This window comes from Meleagris gallopavo, chromosome 6 (genome assembly GCF_905368555.1).
Source record: "Meleagris gallopavo chromosome 6, MGAL_WU_HG_1.1, whole genome shotgun sequence".
In the NCBI taxonomy this organism is placed as follows: domain Eukaryota; kingdom Metazoa; phylum Chordata; class Aves; order Galliformes; family Phasianidae; genus Meleagris; species Meleagris gallopavo.
The window spans coordinates 24,667,470-24,685,163 of NC_139409.1; the positions used below are offsets into that span (position 1 = coordinate 24,667,470).

General features: G+C 38.2%; 1 protein-coding gene across 6 annotated transcripts in view; it reads left to right on the forward strand.

Moving 5' to 3' along the window:
* GLCCI1 (glucocorticoid induced 1) overlaps window positions 1-17,694 on the forward strand; it is a 52,600-nt gene that overhangs the window by 13,339 nt on the left and 21,567 nt on the right. For all 6 annotated transcript variants that reach the window (XM_010712664.3, XM_085227490.1, XM_085227489.1 and 3 more), the window contains exons 2-3: window positions 3,632-3,783; window positions 13,356-13,442. In XM_010712664.3, the coding sequence (XP_010710966.2) occupies window positions 3,632-3,783; window positions 13,356-13,442 (239 nt within the window). The remainder of the gene's footprint in view (window positions 1-3,631; window positions 3,784-13,355; window positions 13,443-17,694) is intronic.

Genomic DNA, 17,694 nt, shown 5'->3' on the forward strand with positions numbered 1-17,694 from the left:
TTTGTCCATCTACCTGCATAATCAGATTGGGAAGTGCCATTGAATGTATTTTAGGAGTCAGTACAGTATCAGTGTATACTCAAACAACCAAACAACAAGCTGAAAAAAAACCTAACCAGCGTGTTCAGTGGCCATTGCTCCTCTTCTATCTGAAAGTCTACTTCTGTAGTACCCAGTAGATCAGTTTGAAATGAAGGGAGAACAAATGTGTGGTAAAGGTGTAGCAGAAGAGGGGGGGTTTGGAGTAGAAATGTTTTGAGTAGTCATGAGGTATAGTGGCTACTGTCATCACATGACCTGAGTATTGTCTGCCATTCTCAGTAGTTAGTGTGGGTCACCATTCCTATTTCCATTTCTAGGTTACAGTTTCTATTCCTGTGCTGCGTTCCTGCGTACTTCATTATTTAAAAAGTGCCAAACACAGGCGCTTTCTGAATTACTGGTATTGCAAATTGCTGTAAACTTGTTGTCTCTAGTAGGAATGTCCCAGATGTGGCTCATTCTCCTTTGTGTTATGGTTTCTGGTGTAAACATCTTCTAGACAGACTAATAGAACTTTAACTTTGGGGCTTTTGAAAGAAGTGCATCACATCACTCCAAGTGAGTCAAGAGTCTTGCAGGCCTCATGTGTTGGGTGTATTTGGACAAAATTCTGTGGAAGTTTTGATTTCCTAGGTAAAATCTTGCCAATGTGTCTCAAACTTGGAACTCATTTCATTAGTAGCCCTGAAGGTGAACCAGCAGGTTCTGTAGAGCATCAGTAACTAAACTGAAGAGAAAAAAAAACATATCATGAAACTGTCACACCTGTACTGTGGAAATCTAGTGTTATTTCTTGGTATCATAACTGGGCTGGTCATTGGAGTTACAGATGAGCTTTGAAGAAAAGATTAACCTTTTGGTGGAAGACTTCTGCAGTCAGGTGACATTGGTAATGAGATGACAATATTTCTGGTTTTAGGGATGAATGAGTTTTATTTTTAATTCACGTTTTTCATTCTGCTTGAGAGGAATCTGTCATCTGAGAAGTTCTCCAGATATTTTTAGTGTTTTGGAGCTGGATATATCCATTCCAAGATGTGAGTGGAAGAGCTTTGACCAAACTTGAAGCTGTCTCTGCTAGATACTGAAAGAGACATGGGAAGAAAAGATGATGAAAAGTGAGCTTTGGATTTAGCTGAAGCAGTTTTCAGGATGGTACTGATACTGGCTTTCAGTCTTGCTCCTTTTCTGCAGGTAATTTACTTTCTTGCATGCACAGCAGAGCACGTTAAGCCAAAACAAGTTGTGATCATAGCTTGAGATTATGTGCAGGTTAGCTGCCTCTGTGTTGGGTAGGGAGGCAATCTCTTCATTTTAGAGCAGTAGCAGATGGTTTTATTTGAACCCTACATCTTTTTTGAAAGAACTGTCATGTGTTAGTTGTACTGAATTACGTTTTGCTGGCAGAGAAGTGGAAACCTTTTTCAGTCGTTCTAGGTGATATAGTTAGAATTCTTTTGGCTGTCGATGCAGCATGCAGAACCATAATTTCACGCAGCTTGTGTTAGCTGATTCCTGCTGGGAGGTATGATCACTCGGAATTTTACCAGCTGTAGTATTCAAGTGGGCCCTTGTGTCATTTATTGCAAGAAAGGTCTAGCAAAAGCTCTTAAATACATACCATTAAAACTTGTGGCATATTTTACAGAATGCATGAGGTATTTTGCCTTCCTATAACTGTATGTCTTGCTTTTGTTATTTATAGCTTACTTTTTCAAGTAACATGATACTGAAGCACTGTATTCCTAAGATTATTTGTTCTGGAGGCAGTGCAGAGCTCTTTTTGAAATGAAGCATCTCACATCACTGAAAAAGAAAACAAAATTGTTCTGACTTCCTACTATTGTAATGAAATCCGTTCATACACTGATTGCTGTTAGATGTGGTATAGTCTGAAACGGGAGTAATTTTTGAAACTTGTGAATATTGCTCAAGCCAGTTAATAGAGCCCATCACTGCTCCAGCCCTGCTGTTCCTCCTGGCTCCCCTGTGGTTGTTTCTGCCCCGTATGTTCTGTCAACTCTCCCTCTAATGGTGAAAACTATTTATGACTTTTTTTTACATAGTTTTAATTTTCTTTGTATTTAATTCAGCTTATCACTGTCCTATGGGTTCATGCATCTCCTTGTGCCATCCCAAGGTGTATATGGAAGGAGCAGACAGCACTTGAGTTGGCATTACGTTACTGGTAGCTTTGTTTTATTGGTTTATGCAGCTGAGAAACTGTGTCCTCAGTTTATTTCCTGTGGTTCAATAAATAAAAGTGGTAGGTGCTTAAAAGACTTGGACTTTCATTTGCTTAGCTTTAGGGCTTTACAAAGTGTCCTGCAGTTCACTTCGAAGATTGCCATGGAAAAAAAAATACAGTAGCTTTTGGTGGTGCTACTTTCTGTTCCTTTTGTGGGCTTCCAATATAAGGCTTACTGTTGCCTTTCCTCTGGTTGTAGGACAAGGTGTAGACCTCAGTTAATGCTCTGATTGTATGTGTTTTTGGGCTTATGCTTTCTTGTATTAGTGCAAGCCATACCCTAATCATGGTGTTAATGCTATGTAAAGCATTGGTGTGGAGTCTGCCTTTTGACACCTAGGCAGTATAACAAGAGAAAATGGATTTGGAGATCCTTGACCTTGTTTGGCCTCAAAAAATTGTACAAACACATATTGTTGTCAAGTTTTGAGCAGCAAACAGGATTTTGATGGGTCAGATCATTGCATAGCATGTGACTGCTTTGAAAGTAATTTCACTTGCAAACCTCCTTCAGTGGGGATGAGCAAGATAGACAGTAGCTTTAATGTAGGGCTTAGACTGGCTTATGTAAAGTCTAGAAAATGAGTATATGAAGTAATTTTGCCTAAAGGACAAAACAAGATGATCCAGAGAGCTTGCCATAAAATTCTGACGTGGGAAGGAACAATCTCATGAATCACTGTACTTTTTGCTTTACAAATGAAATGTAGAAGTGTTCCATGATCTAATTGTACAGGGAGAGGAATACAAGACTGTAGGCACTGTGATGAGTGAAGGCAAACATACTAGCTGCCTTGACCTGAGCGATGTCAGGGCAAAATACAACCGCAGACTTCTAGCTTGCTTAGGCCTTTTTGAGATATTGTAAACAACATGGGATGCAATACATGAAAACAAGAAATCTGGTGTATGTTTTCTTGAGAATCATCCTTCTTGTCAGGGTTTGTATTTTAGTGTTAGTACAGCTAAGCAAGGTGACTTGAGTAAGTAAAAGCCTGAACTGATACTTTGTTATGCTTTCTTATTCAAGAGGTCTGGCTTTCCTGAATTGCATCACCACCATGCTTGTTTATTTTCTTTGAAAATGTATCACACAGGTAGACTTGTTCTTTGCTGGTACAAACACATTGTGGTGTTTTTTGTAACTAAGTTTTACCTTCTGTATTTTTTTCTTCCTTTGTCTGATGCTATCTGTGTTGATGTAATGGCATTCTTCTTGGCTTAGCATTTAGACAAACGCTTCTGATATGTTCTTGCCATTGTCTGTCATAGCTAGCTTTTAACGTTTCATGTCAAATGTAGCCTGACTTCTTTTGTTAATTTTGTTCTGGTTTTCCACAGTGGACAGGCCAAAATCCCAGCAAATCAGAACTTCTGGTACCATAAGGCGAACTTCTTCTTTGGACACAATTACAGGACCTTACCTCACAGGACAGTGGCCACGTGATCCGCACGTACACTACCCTTCATGTATGAAAGATAAATCTACTCAGGTAAAAACATAAAGCAGCGCAGCGGAGATGTTTCATGTAATTGATATCTTTCTGGTAATGCTTTTTTTCACTTGATCTGGAGTCTTAGCACAGTTTAATTCCAAAGGAGTGTGGATTCACTTAATTTTATTATAAAGCCCTCTAAATAGGGTTCAGTAGTGTTGTCCTGATCAATGTCAGTTCAGTAACATGCTACACAACTGATAGTTAATACTGTTATGCATTTAGTAGACAGTGCTGTTGGGAAGAGTAACCTCTTGAAGCCAGACATCAGAGTGAGTCTTACATAAACTATGAAGGGAAAACTACAGGCCCTGTATGTCCCAGTACTCCTGGATCCTTCTCAGGGGTCTGTCCTTGGTAGGATCTGATAGCAGTTGGGCTGCTGTGGCATTTATAGTGTTCCATCACTCTTTGGCTGAAAGTTAAATATTCTTGTTTGCCCAGCTTCTGGTTGCATTGGCCTTGTTGTCCAGAATGTTCATCACCATCAAGCAAGTTAAAAAATAATTCTGAAAACTCAAATCCGTAGTGAAGAAGTCATGCATTGTTTTCATAGCATTGCTGGGGTATGAAGCAAGTCTTCTCAATTTCAATATTCTAAACTAAACTGTTGAAAAGCAGAAGGAACTATGTCTTTGATTGTATTTCTAATTTAGGGGCCATGTATTGACAGTTATGTCAGTTGTCTGTGCTGTGATTCTGGTCCACTGTTACCAGTGGTGTTGTGTATAGAAGAATCAATATATTTTCCTATCATCTTAACTTCTGTATATAAATCTGTTAAACCACTAAGACTTTTCTTCATGGAAGCATATGTTGTAACAATGCATATAATATCTTTAAAATAGCAAGGATTTTTTGGTCATAACTTCACCTGTAGATGTACAGTTTTCCATTAATCTTCTGTTTCCAGTGATTTGCCACACATTTGTTGCCTGTTCTGTCTCCATTGCTTGCATTGCAGCATTTCATTGTTGCAAATGCAACATCTCTTTTAATTATTCTAGGTTTTAGTCTTCCATGTAATACTGACCAGTTAGAATGTATAAATGATTTTTCACATATTTTTAATGTGCTGTTATGCAATGCAAGAAGCCCTCTAATGGGGAAAGGATAAGGGTAGAAAGCTTAGGGGGAAAAAGTGTCTGTGTGAGTTCTCTAAATGTTAGGTTACCTGTGTAGGCTTAGAGAGCTATTAGCCTAACTAACGTATGTAGCTTTAACATGATCCAGAAGTCCTCTTTAATGAATTTGGGAATCAAATGAGTAAAATTTGTTCAAAGAAGCTTAGGATTTACAGAAACCTGTTGTGTGGCTCTTCAAAAAAAATCATTTGTTCACATTACGCACATTCCTTTTGAAAACAAGCAGTCATTTTTAAGAGAGAAGAATAAGCAGTCATCTTTGCAGTCATGAAGGATCTAAATAAAAAGCTGTTTGTTCTGGGTTTGCTTAAAAGGTACTTTAATTTCATAATGCTGTATCTTGAAGGTCTTTTTTACCATAATTTCTGTCCAGGAAAATTTCTGTAGCATGCTTTGTAGTTGCTAGATTTCTTATCCCCTTTCATATTAGTATACCCAAATCAAACTTTGTAAGTACTCTTATGAATGAAATATTTGGCATATTTAAGCTTTTCCAAACAAACTTTTTCACTACTTATAGAAGATAGAAATAAACTTGTTCTAAAAATACTTGAGCTCTGTGCATTTGGCAGTAAAATTACTTTCCTAGCAAGCTGAAAATAAGTGTTGAGGTTATTTGACCTACTGGCTGCCACCTTTGGTCTTCTTCAGAAGCAAAGCTTAGTGAGGGTCAAAAAATACTTTGCCTTTACAGCATAATCAGATGAAACAGGGAAGGCAGTACTGTGGTTTCTACAAGGTGAAGGATTACTTCAAAGGAATTAACATGGGGAAGTTTACTTGGTTTGGATTTGTATGGGTGTCGTCTTATTCAAATTATGCATATATAAAACCAAAGCAATTAGCAGTTTTTTAACGTGGGTTGGGAAAGTGTGTATTTAACTACTGAGGAGTGCACAGACATAAAATGGAATAAGCATAGTGATTGGCACAGCAGCTTCCAAGCTTTTGTAAGTAAAATGTTCAATAGGAAGGCTTTTAAAGGAAATTACTGAGTTATGTTTTGATTTTGTTTTTGACTGAACTCTATGTGGTTTGAAGCCTATCTATTTTCAAGAACCGAGGATGAGTTCCTAGTTCTTGACAGAATATATGCATGACAAATTAACACCCTGCTCTTTGCATGAGTACCGGCACAGATACTTTTACCACGTTGTGTTTCTTGGCTAAGAAACAGTTCAGAGCAAGGGAGTCCATATCGTTTTCAGTAGCTGAAAATAATTACACTTGGTAGTTTATCAGAGTGAAGGATGATAAGAAACAATAAAAAGATAATGAAAATCAATAAAATCAATTTTTTCGTATGTGTTTTTCATTGGGAAATAAATTCTCATTTTACTGATCTCAGGAACAGTACTTCCCGTCCAACTTAGGTTGTAGGTGGAATAATGATTTCTCATTCAAGGGTACTTATTTTCCCTAATCAAACATTAATTTTAGATCTAGATTTTGAGCAGTTCTGTGAAGATGGTGATTATTCCTTAGAATTCCTGCAGTTAAAAATCATAATAATAAAAAGGTGATATTCTGGTCATTGTTAGTTAGGTGAACCCTTAATGAGTCTTACTATAAGTTCTTTGAATCTGCATAGTGCTAATGAATAAAATGTCTCTCCTTTCTTTAAAATTAAACCAGTATTAAAAAAAGTTTTCAGTAACATTATTTAAACAGAGTAATAGAGCTCTGTTTTTTGTTTCCATTTGTTACTATTCTCCAAAAAGGAACTATAGTTCATTAAGTGTTTTGAGTGAAAGCACTGAAGAGGAATGAAGCTGTTTCATTTGCTTTTGGAAAAAGATCCTACAACTTCATTTACGGTGATATCAAACTCTACATCTCAGTTCTCCATGCGTTTGTGTAGGTGTTTGTGCATATGCATGCAGCTAGCTGATCTTCAAGGAGCGGCGTGTTTTGGGTAATGAAAGATAAATATTTTGTTTAGTACAACTTTAGATATTTCAGAAATGGAGAAAAACTTACTGCTATACTATGTTATTATACACAGTGACATACCTCGTATATCCTCGTGTACCCTTCTGAATTCCTCTGCTTTCCTACCTCCTTGTCCTTTTCATTAAAGTTTGAGGTTTTCAATTCACAGAATTTAAAATTCAACTAGCTTTCTTCTGTGTTTCTTCTGTCTGGTCGGAAACACTGAGGAATTTTGTATACTACTTCTTTGTACTATACATGTACCAATTTCTGCCAGCTTTGAGCAATAATTCTATGTTGAAACGATTATGCCTAACCTCAGAATTGTCAGAAACAGTTGAATAATCATCATAGTTTATTAATGTAATTACTTGGCAGTAGCTAAATCGTTGAAAGCATTTTTTATAAAATGAAAAAGGGAGATTTGGGATAAAAATATTTTCAATGACATCAGCATCATATATTGCCAGTTAAAATGAATCTATCTAATCTTTCTTGATCTGAATAACAAAAAAAAGTCCAAGTAGTATATGAATCAGTGATTCCTCCATTTTAACTGGATTCCAAGATGCTTGGATATGCCTTTTTAATTGTATATGGCAATTATGTATTACACAAACAGCAAAGAAGAGAGTTTGCAAAGTGCATTTCAGGATTTTTGTTGAACTATTCTCTAATCTAAAGAATAATGCAGAGTTATTAAGCTGAAATGCTTGGCTAAAATGATCTACTTCCATATAGATCAAGACTTACCTCTCCTTAATCGCCTATATGATATTTTGTTCCCTTTTGAGTAGAAATTGTTGCTTAAAAATTGATAACATAAACCAGGAGATTGAAGCTTTTTAAATAGAATATTAGTTAACAGGATTTTTTTAACTTTTGAGGGAGGTATCAAGGAGAAAAAGGTGCATGCTATAAAACTACAAGTTTATCATTCTGACTTTTCTTAATCTATCAGATGTTTAAGAAGAGTCAAGACCTGTAATGAAGTCAGTTTCTAACTCCTTAGGGCATTTCTTTTTGTCAAATTTCTAAAGGTCATTTGAATGCTCTAGAAACATGTGAAGGCTGATCAGACTGTCTAGTGCTGTTGTTGCATTTTTTTAAAATGAAAAAATTCTTCAGAAACATTATCAACTCCATAGTAAAACAGACTCATGTTCTTAATCTTTGCACCCATCCCACAAAACTAGTTCTTCTGGGATGCAAGCTAGATATAGTAATCAGAGTGAAGGGCTGGCTATAAAATGTGAGATGTTTATTTTAGTCTTATTTTATATTTAGGTAGGTTGGTATGTTGTTGTTCCAATCTAAATGAAATAAAATTATGTGGATGTACATCCCTGATATAGATGGAAAAGCAAGACAGAATTACTGAAGGCTTTGGAAGAAATGCTAATCTCTGCAAGGCTGGATGAGTTAGAACAATGGTAATTGGGATTTATGTTAAAACTGAGAAGAGCAACCAGATGTGGTGTTTGCAGCTCACCCTATCCTGCGCACATGCTTTGCGTCAGCTGAGATCAGGACCTTCGCATTTCGAAATATCAGCCATCCTCCTCTTGAAGTTGAATTGTGCATTATTTAACCCTTTCCACGTTTCCATCCTAAGATGTTTTGAACCTTAGTTTCTTTTTATAAAATTGTAGGAAATATCCTGGTTAGCTCATGCTTAATACGATAAATGTGTTTCAGCTTTGAAGTGGTATTGCCAGCTTCACAGGTGGTACTGATGACCTCTGTTACTTTGTTTCTGACTTGAGATGAAGTAGCTAACTGGTTTTGCTTTCTGTGATGCAGAAATTTATCTTCAGATACCATTTTGAATTTTGTTCATCCTGTTTTTTTTAAATGTTTAATGAGTGAGGAGTGCACTTTGCAGTGGCTTCAGATGAAGACTTATATGAATAAGATTGTTGTGTAGAAGCTGTAAATAAAGATGGGATAACTTTCACAAAACGTGGCTTTGTCTGGGGTGCAGAACAACTTGTTCTTATTTCTGTTGTATTAGAATGTGAATCTTTTTTTGAGAAGTTTTGCTTGAATATAAAGACTTGGGATAAGACCCATGTTTTTCTTCATTTAGTGTGGGTTATGTTAGAAGCAGAAATGCATAGCATTTAAAGAAGAGTCCAGCTTGCTATGATACTCTGGCAACTGCTTAGGTTTATTTTTAACTTTTTTTTCCCAGCTGATAATAAATATCACATTAGTACAATATTACCTGAGTTTACTTTGTGCTAGAGAGTATTGTACTCTTTTATAATACTGCAAAGAAAAGTGATGGATGCGATCTATCTCTATCCTGGTATTTGTAGGTATATTTTGAAAGGTTGTGACTTGCCTCAATTTACCAGAGATTGAAAGCAAATATGTGTAATCCTTGACTCTATGAATAATATTAAACTGGAAGAGTGTCAAAGCATAGTTTGAGGACATACAGAATCTAGTGCTGAGTGAATGGATTTTTACATATTTGTTGTTCTGAACTCATTTATTAAGTCAACTGCAATGCAGGTATTCACCTCTGTCTTTTCTAGCAGTACCAGTACTGTTGATGAAATTCTTCAGAATGCTGCTATTCTTGTTTTTCCTATTTGGATCAATATCTACGCTTTAAAAAAAAAAAAAAAGCCAGCAAGTTCTCACTACATTCCTTGGTTTGTTCTGTTTTGTCTATTTCTGTTTGAGTAACTCAGACTTTTTAGATACTCATTGTCTTTTCTGTTCTATTTATTATGCTGTTGTTGAAAGGCTATGAGCTTATAGTGATGCCTGCCACGCCCTCCCAGCCTAAAGGAAAATATTTAAGCACCTGTTCCCACTTTGTTTTGGAGTTGTTCATCAAACTGTGGAGTAATGTGATGTTCAGAAAACATCACTGGAATGTTAATTTCATAGAATCATTAAGGCTGGAAAAGAGCTCTAAGATCATTTAGTCCGATCATCAACTCAACTGATCACCATCATGCCTGCTAAACCCGTGTCTGCCAGTCCCACATCTACATGTTTCTTGAAAACTTCCAGGGATGGTGATTCTTGCACCTCCCTGGGCAGCCTATTCCAATGGCTTGTCACTCTTCCTGAGAAGCAATTTTTTCTAATATCCAACTTGAACCTCCCCTGCCACAGCTAAGGGCCGAACAGATCTCCTATCAGTAGTTTGCCTGGGAGAAGAGTCTGACAAACCCATCACGCTATGACATTCTTTCAGGCAGTTGTGGAGAGTGACAAGTTCTCCCCAGAGCCTCCTTTTCTCCAGACTAAACAATCACAGTTTTCTTATCCTCTTCTCTGAAGACTGATGTTCAAACCTTTTGCCAGCTTTGTTGCCTTTATTTTTGGATATGCTCCAGGGCTTTGATGTCTGTCCTGTAGTGAGAGGCCCAAAACTGAATACAGCCATTTTGAAAGCCCACAGTTAGAGGCTCCATTAAAATACAGAACAAGTAAATGTAGATAACATTTGCATGGAACAAGGCACTTCTAGGAAAAAAAGAGTTTATAGAATCATAGAACGGCTCTGAAGCTGGACTCATCTGCCATAGGTAGGTTGCTGTCCAATAGATCAGCCTTCCCAGAGCCCCAGTATCCCTGGCTTTGAATGCCTCTGGGGATGGGACAGTCACAGCTTCTCTGAACAACCTGTTCCAATGCCTCACCTCTGAGTGAAAAATTTTCTCCTAAAATCTGATATAAATCTCTCTTCTTTCAGTTTAAAGCCTTTTTTTTATCTAAAGCCTTTTTTTTTATCCTATCACTATCAGACTATATCTGTAAGCAGTACTCCGTGTGTGGCCTCATGAGGTCAGGGTAAGGAGTAAAATTACTTCCCTTGCTCTGTTAGCTTCTCCTGTTTTGGGGCCACCTAGGATATAGTTGGCTTTCTGTATTATAAGTTCATACTGTTGGCTCATGTCAAGCTTCTCATCCACCAGAACCTCAAGTTTTCTGCAGAGCTCCTCTCAGGGAGTTCTCCCAGTCTGTACACATCTGGGATTGCTGTGACCCAAGTGCAATGCCTCATGCTTAGCCTTGTTGAATCTCATTGAGTAGGAGAGTGCCTACTTCTCAGACTTGTCCAGATCCCAGTGGATAACATGCCTTTCTTCCTTTCTTCTTTTGTATCAACTGCACTGCTTGGGTCTGATGTTGTTGCTGGGGTTACGCTCAATTCTTTCTGTCTCTACTATTGATAAAGATATTGAACAGAACCAGTAATACAATGGACCCTCTGAGGGGCGTTTCTTGTGACCAGTCTCCACATGGATGTAGAGCTGTTAAGCACAAAGATGTGACCTTCCAACCAATTCTTCATCCACTGAATAGTCTGCCTTTCAAATCCATATCTTTCCAATTTAGAAATAAGAATGTGGTGTGGGACCATGTCAAATGCCTTGCACAAATCCAAGCAGATGACTTCAGGTTGCCATTCCATTGTCCACTGATGCCATCACTTCATCATAGAAGGCCACTGGATTGGTGAGCCCTTAGTGAATCCATGCTGGCTATCTCACATTCACCTCTTGTCTTATGTGTGCCTTTAACGTAGCTTCTAGGAGGATGTGTTCCGTGATCTTCCCACACACAGACATAAGGCACACTGTAATTCCCTGGGCCTTTCTTTCTCCCTTTTCATAAAAATGGGAGTGTTGTTTCCCTTTTTTCAGTCTCTGGGGTCTCCATCTGACAGCTGTGACTTTTCAGGTATGGTGGAGTGTGGCTTGGTGGCCTTATCAGCCAGCTCCCATGGTAGCTTGGGGTGCATGTTGTCTGGCCCTATATAGTTGTATACAGTCTCATCAGGTGGTATCTATCTGAGTTGTGGATTTGCCTTGCTGAGTGACTTGTATTTTCATGATAGCTTTAAATAGATGATTTAGCTCTTCACTCGTTGACTGTTTTTTTCATAACCACATTAAGGCTTCTTTCTCAGATCCCCACGCAGATTCATAATAAATACACAGAAGTCTGACTTTTATAAAGACTTGTTTTCTTTCCTGAGAACATGCAGCAAAAAATCAGGGCTGGCAGAAAAAGAAATGGGATATGTAGGCTTATGTGCACAATGTGCCTGTTATCATAATAAATATTGGCACTGGTGCCAGGCTATAGACCATATAATACTGTAGCAGCTCTCTGATTCTGATAGTGTAGCCTACAACCTGAAACTAAGATTCAGTATTTAACAGTATCAATATTTAACAGTATTTAACGTGTGATTCCATTCTCTGAGCACCAGAGAGCTGCTTTTGCCCCTTCTCAGGGTAGCAAGAGTGAGGGGCTCTAGGCGCTGCTTATTGTGGTACTCTTCAAGGCTATGTCAGCTCTCCTTTATTAGCAGATCAGTGCAACCTTGGTGTGAGGGTGCTTCAGAAAATTCTAAGTCCCAGAGAAAAGCAAGAGTGAGAGAAGCAGTGGAGGATTTGGGCTTCCATGTATAGATGGGAGAAGGCTAAAGGGAAGGCGTGTGGAGAAATGGATCCCGGAAGCGGTCTGACCTGCTTGGGTAGAGTCCTAGATCCCCAATGCAAGTGTCACCAGCGGTCCCCTGAGATCACTCTGATTGATCTTGTGGCTGTGAAAACCACCTTTGCTGAGTTTTCATAGTTTTCAGTGGTATGGTTTTATTTCTTGCAGTTGGATTCAGCTAACATTTGTTGAAATTGTTGAAAAAGTCTTGTGACTTTGTGAATTTTTGAGTGCATGTAGCCCTGACTTTTACATTACTTTTACCCCCAATTCTATGAATTTTAAATGTCATTTCCCCTCTGCCAGCCAGTGATTCTTTTTGTTTGAAGATGCTGGTGGATAACTGCAGTTTTGTAATGCTCCTGTAATGAATAAACCTAGGAGGTGCAGAACTGGCTTCTAGCACCTTCTCAGTTTTTGGGATCTGCATTTGTAGCTCCTAAATTCAAGGACTATGTTAGCAGCCTTCTGGGCTTGCAGACAAAGCTGGAAAAAGTCTATTCTTCTGCTTGTTAGCTCATTGTCAAAAATAATAAAAGATGTATTGAGTTAGAGTTAAAAGGAAGAAATTGATTATATGGCCCAGTGACTAAAGAACACACGTGGGAGAAGTGAATACTGGCTTTTGGTCTCTGATTTCTTAATATATTTTTTATAATTTATATTGTGGTTTTCTAACTGTTCACTGGGTAAAAAAAATGAAATGTATGCTGAAGCAAAGATAAGAATAGTCAGGTAGGTTGTTTTTATAGTTGTCAGCCAGCTGATTTCTTCTTCAGTAGTGCTCGTTGTCCTCATCTTTTGTAAGCACAATTGCATGAAGCCTTAAACTGAATTATCGACACAGTTTTTTTTCTTCATTGATATTACTGCTGCATATTAGATTCTTATATTTGTTTTTTATTTATAATGTCTGGACTCTAATTTTACAGAAAAGTTAAACCAATAATTTGTTACAAATTTTTTTGTAACCTGGGGAATTCACTATACATGTGTATATATTTTTTCCTCTTCCAGACACCTAGCTGTTGGGCTGAAGAAGGAGCAGAAAAGCGATCACATCAGCGCTCAGCATCATGGGGAAGTGCTGATCAACTAAAAGAGGTGAGAATTCTTGCACAGTGCAGACTTTGCAGTCTTGATATGGCCAAGACATACTTTTTAGTCCCTATCTAGAGTCCAGGAAGCTGCACCCTTTCCCTCCCCTCTGTTGCTCTTGAAACAGGTTTTACCTCCCTACTTAGAAGTGTTTTAGGACTGATTGTTGTTTTATGCATGTTGGATTTCCTCCCTTTCTACTACTCAGTGTTGGCTGTAGAGGAGCGGCCAGAGTGCTGAGAAAGTAGCTTGTTGCTGTTGTTTTTGTTCAGAGTTACCTTTGTAAGTTTTCTGTTCTCTAGCACTGAGAGAGACAAAGCTTAAGACTCTACGTTGCTATATTCTTGTTTAGAAATTTTGGTTGGGCTTAAGAGTGAGGATGGAAAGGATGCAAGTTTCATAAATGAAATAGTAGGATAAGTGTTGACACATACTTGAAATGCTCTTCAGTTGTATGTATTCCATTGTAAACTGCAATAGAAGCAAGATAGAACCCAACAGAAGTGGATTTGCATAATGAGAAATTAGGTACAGGAAAATGGTTTTCAGCTCAGCTGAATGTGCCTTATTTCAGGCTTATGTACCAATGAACTGCAGTCTGTCTCAAGTTCATGCAATTCTAGCTTTGGCCAGTACCAAATACTTAGTCTGCGTCAGCTTCCTGTCTGTGTGAGGAAGGGTCCAACCTCTCTTCCAGAGCTACATCTTTCTCTTTAAAAAATAAATTTTGCAGCTTATTTTCATATGGTGGCTTTTTTCTCAATTCTCCATGTTTTTTTTGAGTCCTCTCTCTGGCTCCTTGTTTTGAATAGGACATTCAAAAATGAGGACAAATGTATAGGTTGTCTAAGGAGAGGCTGTTACTGGCAGTAGTCCTTTTTCTCACGGCTATTGGTTAGAAGAATAGTTGTCAAAAGCAGTGAGAAGTTTGATTCCTCAAATGAATAAAGAGTAATTTTGCATTTCAGTGGTAACAATATCCCTGTTTTTAAACAAAAGCACCTGCGCCAAAGAAAGGTGAGGGTTGTCCATTCCTGTCACATTGAGCACCTGTTAACGAAACCCATCTTAACTGATTTATTAATAGATGGGCCTTCCAAGTGCCTGGGTGCCTTCATTTGCAGCTATGAGCAGATACTTAGAACCATGAATTAAGTGCCTAGGAATTAGTACAAAAGGAGTCTTGTGTCTGAGAAGTTTTGGCTTAAACATTAGCTATCGGCACAAAGGAATTGAACCAAAGGCAAGAATAATATCTGTGTTTCTAGGATAACACTCTCACTTCTACTGAGGGAACATTCTTCATCATCTGATAGTTTTGCAGCAAGCAGCTTTTCTTCACCACATGGGCTCTGACTGTCAGTGGTAGGGAAACCTTCAGTGTGTAGGCAATCTCTGCCATTTGATCACAGTGATCCGTTTTGCAAAGTTGCCATCCTCTATGAGCGAATCACAAGAGAAAGACAAGACGTAGCTGGTGAGTTTCGTGATTCCTTTCTGATAGAACACATTAAAAAAAGGGGGGGGGAAGGTGTGTGGAAATAAACTGTTTCTATTCAAATTTTGCAAGAATTGTTCACGCTAAAACTTGCTCTCATCTCTTTCAGCTTGTTTTTTTCCCTTCCTCTGTTTTCCTTTCTCTGTCTCTAGCTTTTCAACACTTTTGTTGCCTTTTCCACATTCGTAGACCCAGTGTCATTCTGCTTACATTTTTTCAGCCAATTCTAGTCTATCTTCTCTTACTTCTGCACTTCCTCAGTTACTTTCCTGCTCTTTGTCTGTTCTATCTTTCTGTTGTTTGGCTTCTATTTTTACCCCTTATTTTTTTTCCCCTCATCTATAAGTCCTGATATTAGCCTATCTGTCCAGCCATTCCGTGTCCGTGTGAGATACTTCCAAGGACATGCAAGTCTTTCACCTTCCTACACCAAACTACTTAATGCCTGCGTGCTGAGTGTTAAGAGTTTTTGTTTGATTCCAGTTTCTTTGTGACTTGTCAATCTGTTTTCTGGAAGCAGAAGTTCTCTGAGACAGTTCTATTCAGATCTAAAGTTCAGTAGAGAATCATAGAACTGTTTGAGTTGGAAGGATCTTTAAAGATTGTGTAGTCAAACTCCTCTGCAGGGGAGCAGGGACACCTACAGCTAGATCAGGTTGCTCAGAGCCTGGTCCATTTGGCCTTGAATGTCTCCAGGGGTGAGGTGTCCATCTCTGGGCAACTTGTTCCAGTGCCTTGCCACTCTTATTGTAAAGGACTTTTTCTTTATATGCAATCTAAATCTTCTCTCTTAATTTGAAACCATTTCTTCTTGTTCTATCACAACAGACCCTGCTAAAGAAAGATGCTGATACTAGCAAATGTAGCTGTGTCTTAGTTTCACCTGGGATGGAATTGTTTTCTTCAGGGTGTCTGGTATGGTGTTACAGTTTGGTTCTTGGAGAAAAGCAATGTTGATAATACACCGGTGTTTCTAATTGCTGCTAAGCAGTGTTGTAAAGGACCCAAGGAGCTACCAGGGAACAAAATTAGGACAGCTGACTTCCACTGGGAAGGGGGAGAAGTGAGGGGAGGACTGTGTGGTGCTTAGGCATCTGCTGGGTTAAACTATAACAAGCTGCCAGTTCCAAACATCTATCTCAAACGTTTGCCCAAGCTTCACCAAAAAAAGGCTTTTTCAAGAAGCAGGTGCATTCTCAGGTTAAGGCTCCTAGGTGAATTTTTTGCTTTTTCTTCCAAAGCATTGAGGAGTTAAAAAGCATACATAAAATGATTTTTTTATCTGCTTTTCTTGGATTAGTGTATCACTTACATATCTGGAGTTTATTTTGATTGATGTTTGATCTAATGATGCTTTTCTGCTGCTTAGGAAGAAGACTTCTAGCTTTCTAGTTAATTAAGGTTCTTGGAAGTTAGCTAGTTGGTAGTACAGCTACCTCTTCCTCTTAAAAGGAGTGGTTTTCTTCAAGTTTGGTAAGGAAGGAAGACACTTAGCAATAAAAAGATGATCTTGTAGAAGAAAAAAGTAATTGAGATTTCAAGATTAGTTTTGGCAAGTTGTAGATTCACTGTGTACTCTCAGTGAAGAGATGGAGTGCCATTTGGTTTGGAGGATTCTTCTGCCCACATATTTGCACTGCTGACTGCTTACTATGGCTATTATGAATTCAGGTAGCCTGTGCTGGCAAGCCTGTCTCCTGTGTCTAGAGGATGATTAAGAAATGGCAGGTTGCTTTTTATGTGCTCATTCTTACTTTCTCATTCTTTTGTCTGGTATTAACTACTCCATCAGAGAAAGACAGGGTTCTTGGAAAATTTGTGTTCATCAAATTCAGGGCTAGGGATATGATCTGAGAAAGCATGTTTATTTATTCACTGCATTTTGTATTTGGCTTAAATGGCCACATTGCAATTCCAGACAGAAAAGTCAAATTCTTCAACAACTTTTCATCTTTCTCTTTTTCCCCAGTGACCTAAGAAGCATTTTGTTTGTTACTGTTATGTACCTGTTGAATGCCAAAATACAAATACTCTGGAAGTGGCTGAGAAAACTTTCCATCTAGATGTCCGTGGTTCCTTTCAGAAGATCATAGCTTCATACTTTGGAGAATGTGGGGATGAATTAGCCCATTGGAGTGCTCTCACTGTCTAAATCTACAGTGTAGCTATGTTTTCTTATAGACTCATGAGCTGCTTGCAACTAGAATCTGAGTCGGAGCTCTGAGGTGAATTTTTTTTAAATCTTTTTTTATAGCATGCTCCTGAGGAAAACTCAGAAAGCTAGATTTCATTTGAATAAAAAATAGGGTAATTACTGTTTAAGTGGAAAAAAGCCCAGAGCATCAGGGAAAGGCAACAGAAATTAAAACAGCATTCTCCCTGCCTTGTGTCCTGGCTTTTTGGGTATTCTTGTAACCATCCATTTCAATCCATGGCTTCTTCTAGTCCGGGCTTCATTTGTTCCTTGTTCTGCTTCTTAAAGATTATCACTTCCCTACACACCCACTTCTCCAGCATTTTTGATCTATGTTGTTGTTGTACATATACTTTTGTGTTCCCTTAACAAACTGGTTACTTTCTTCTTCATCTCTCTGTTAAGCTGGGTTTCCTATCGAGTAGTTCAGGACTTTTTTTTTTTGGTGGAGTTGAGGTATCTCTTCAAATTCATTCAAAGTTTCGTAGTGCCCAAGTGGTGCTTTTTCTCAAGAGATTTCTCATTCTTTAGCACATTTTTGTTAAAAACTTGATTGTGTTAGGACT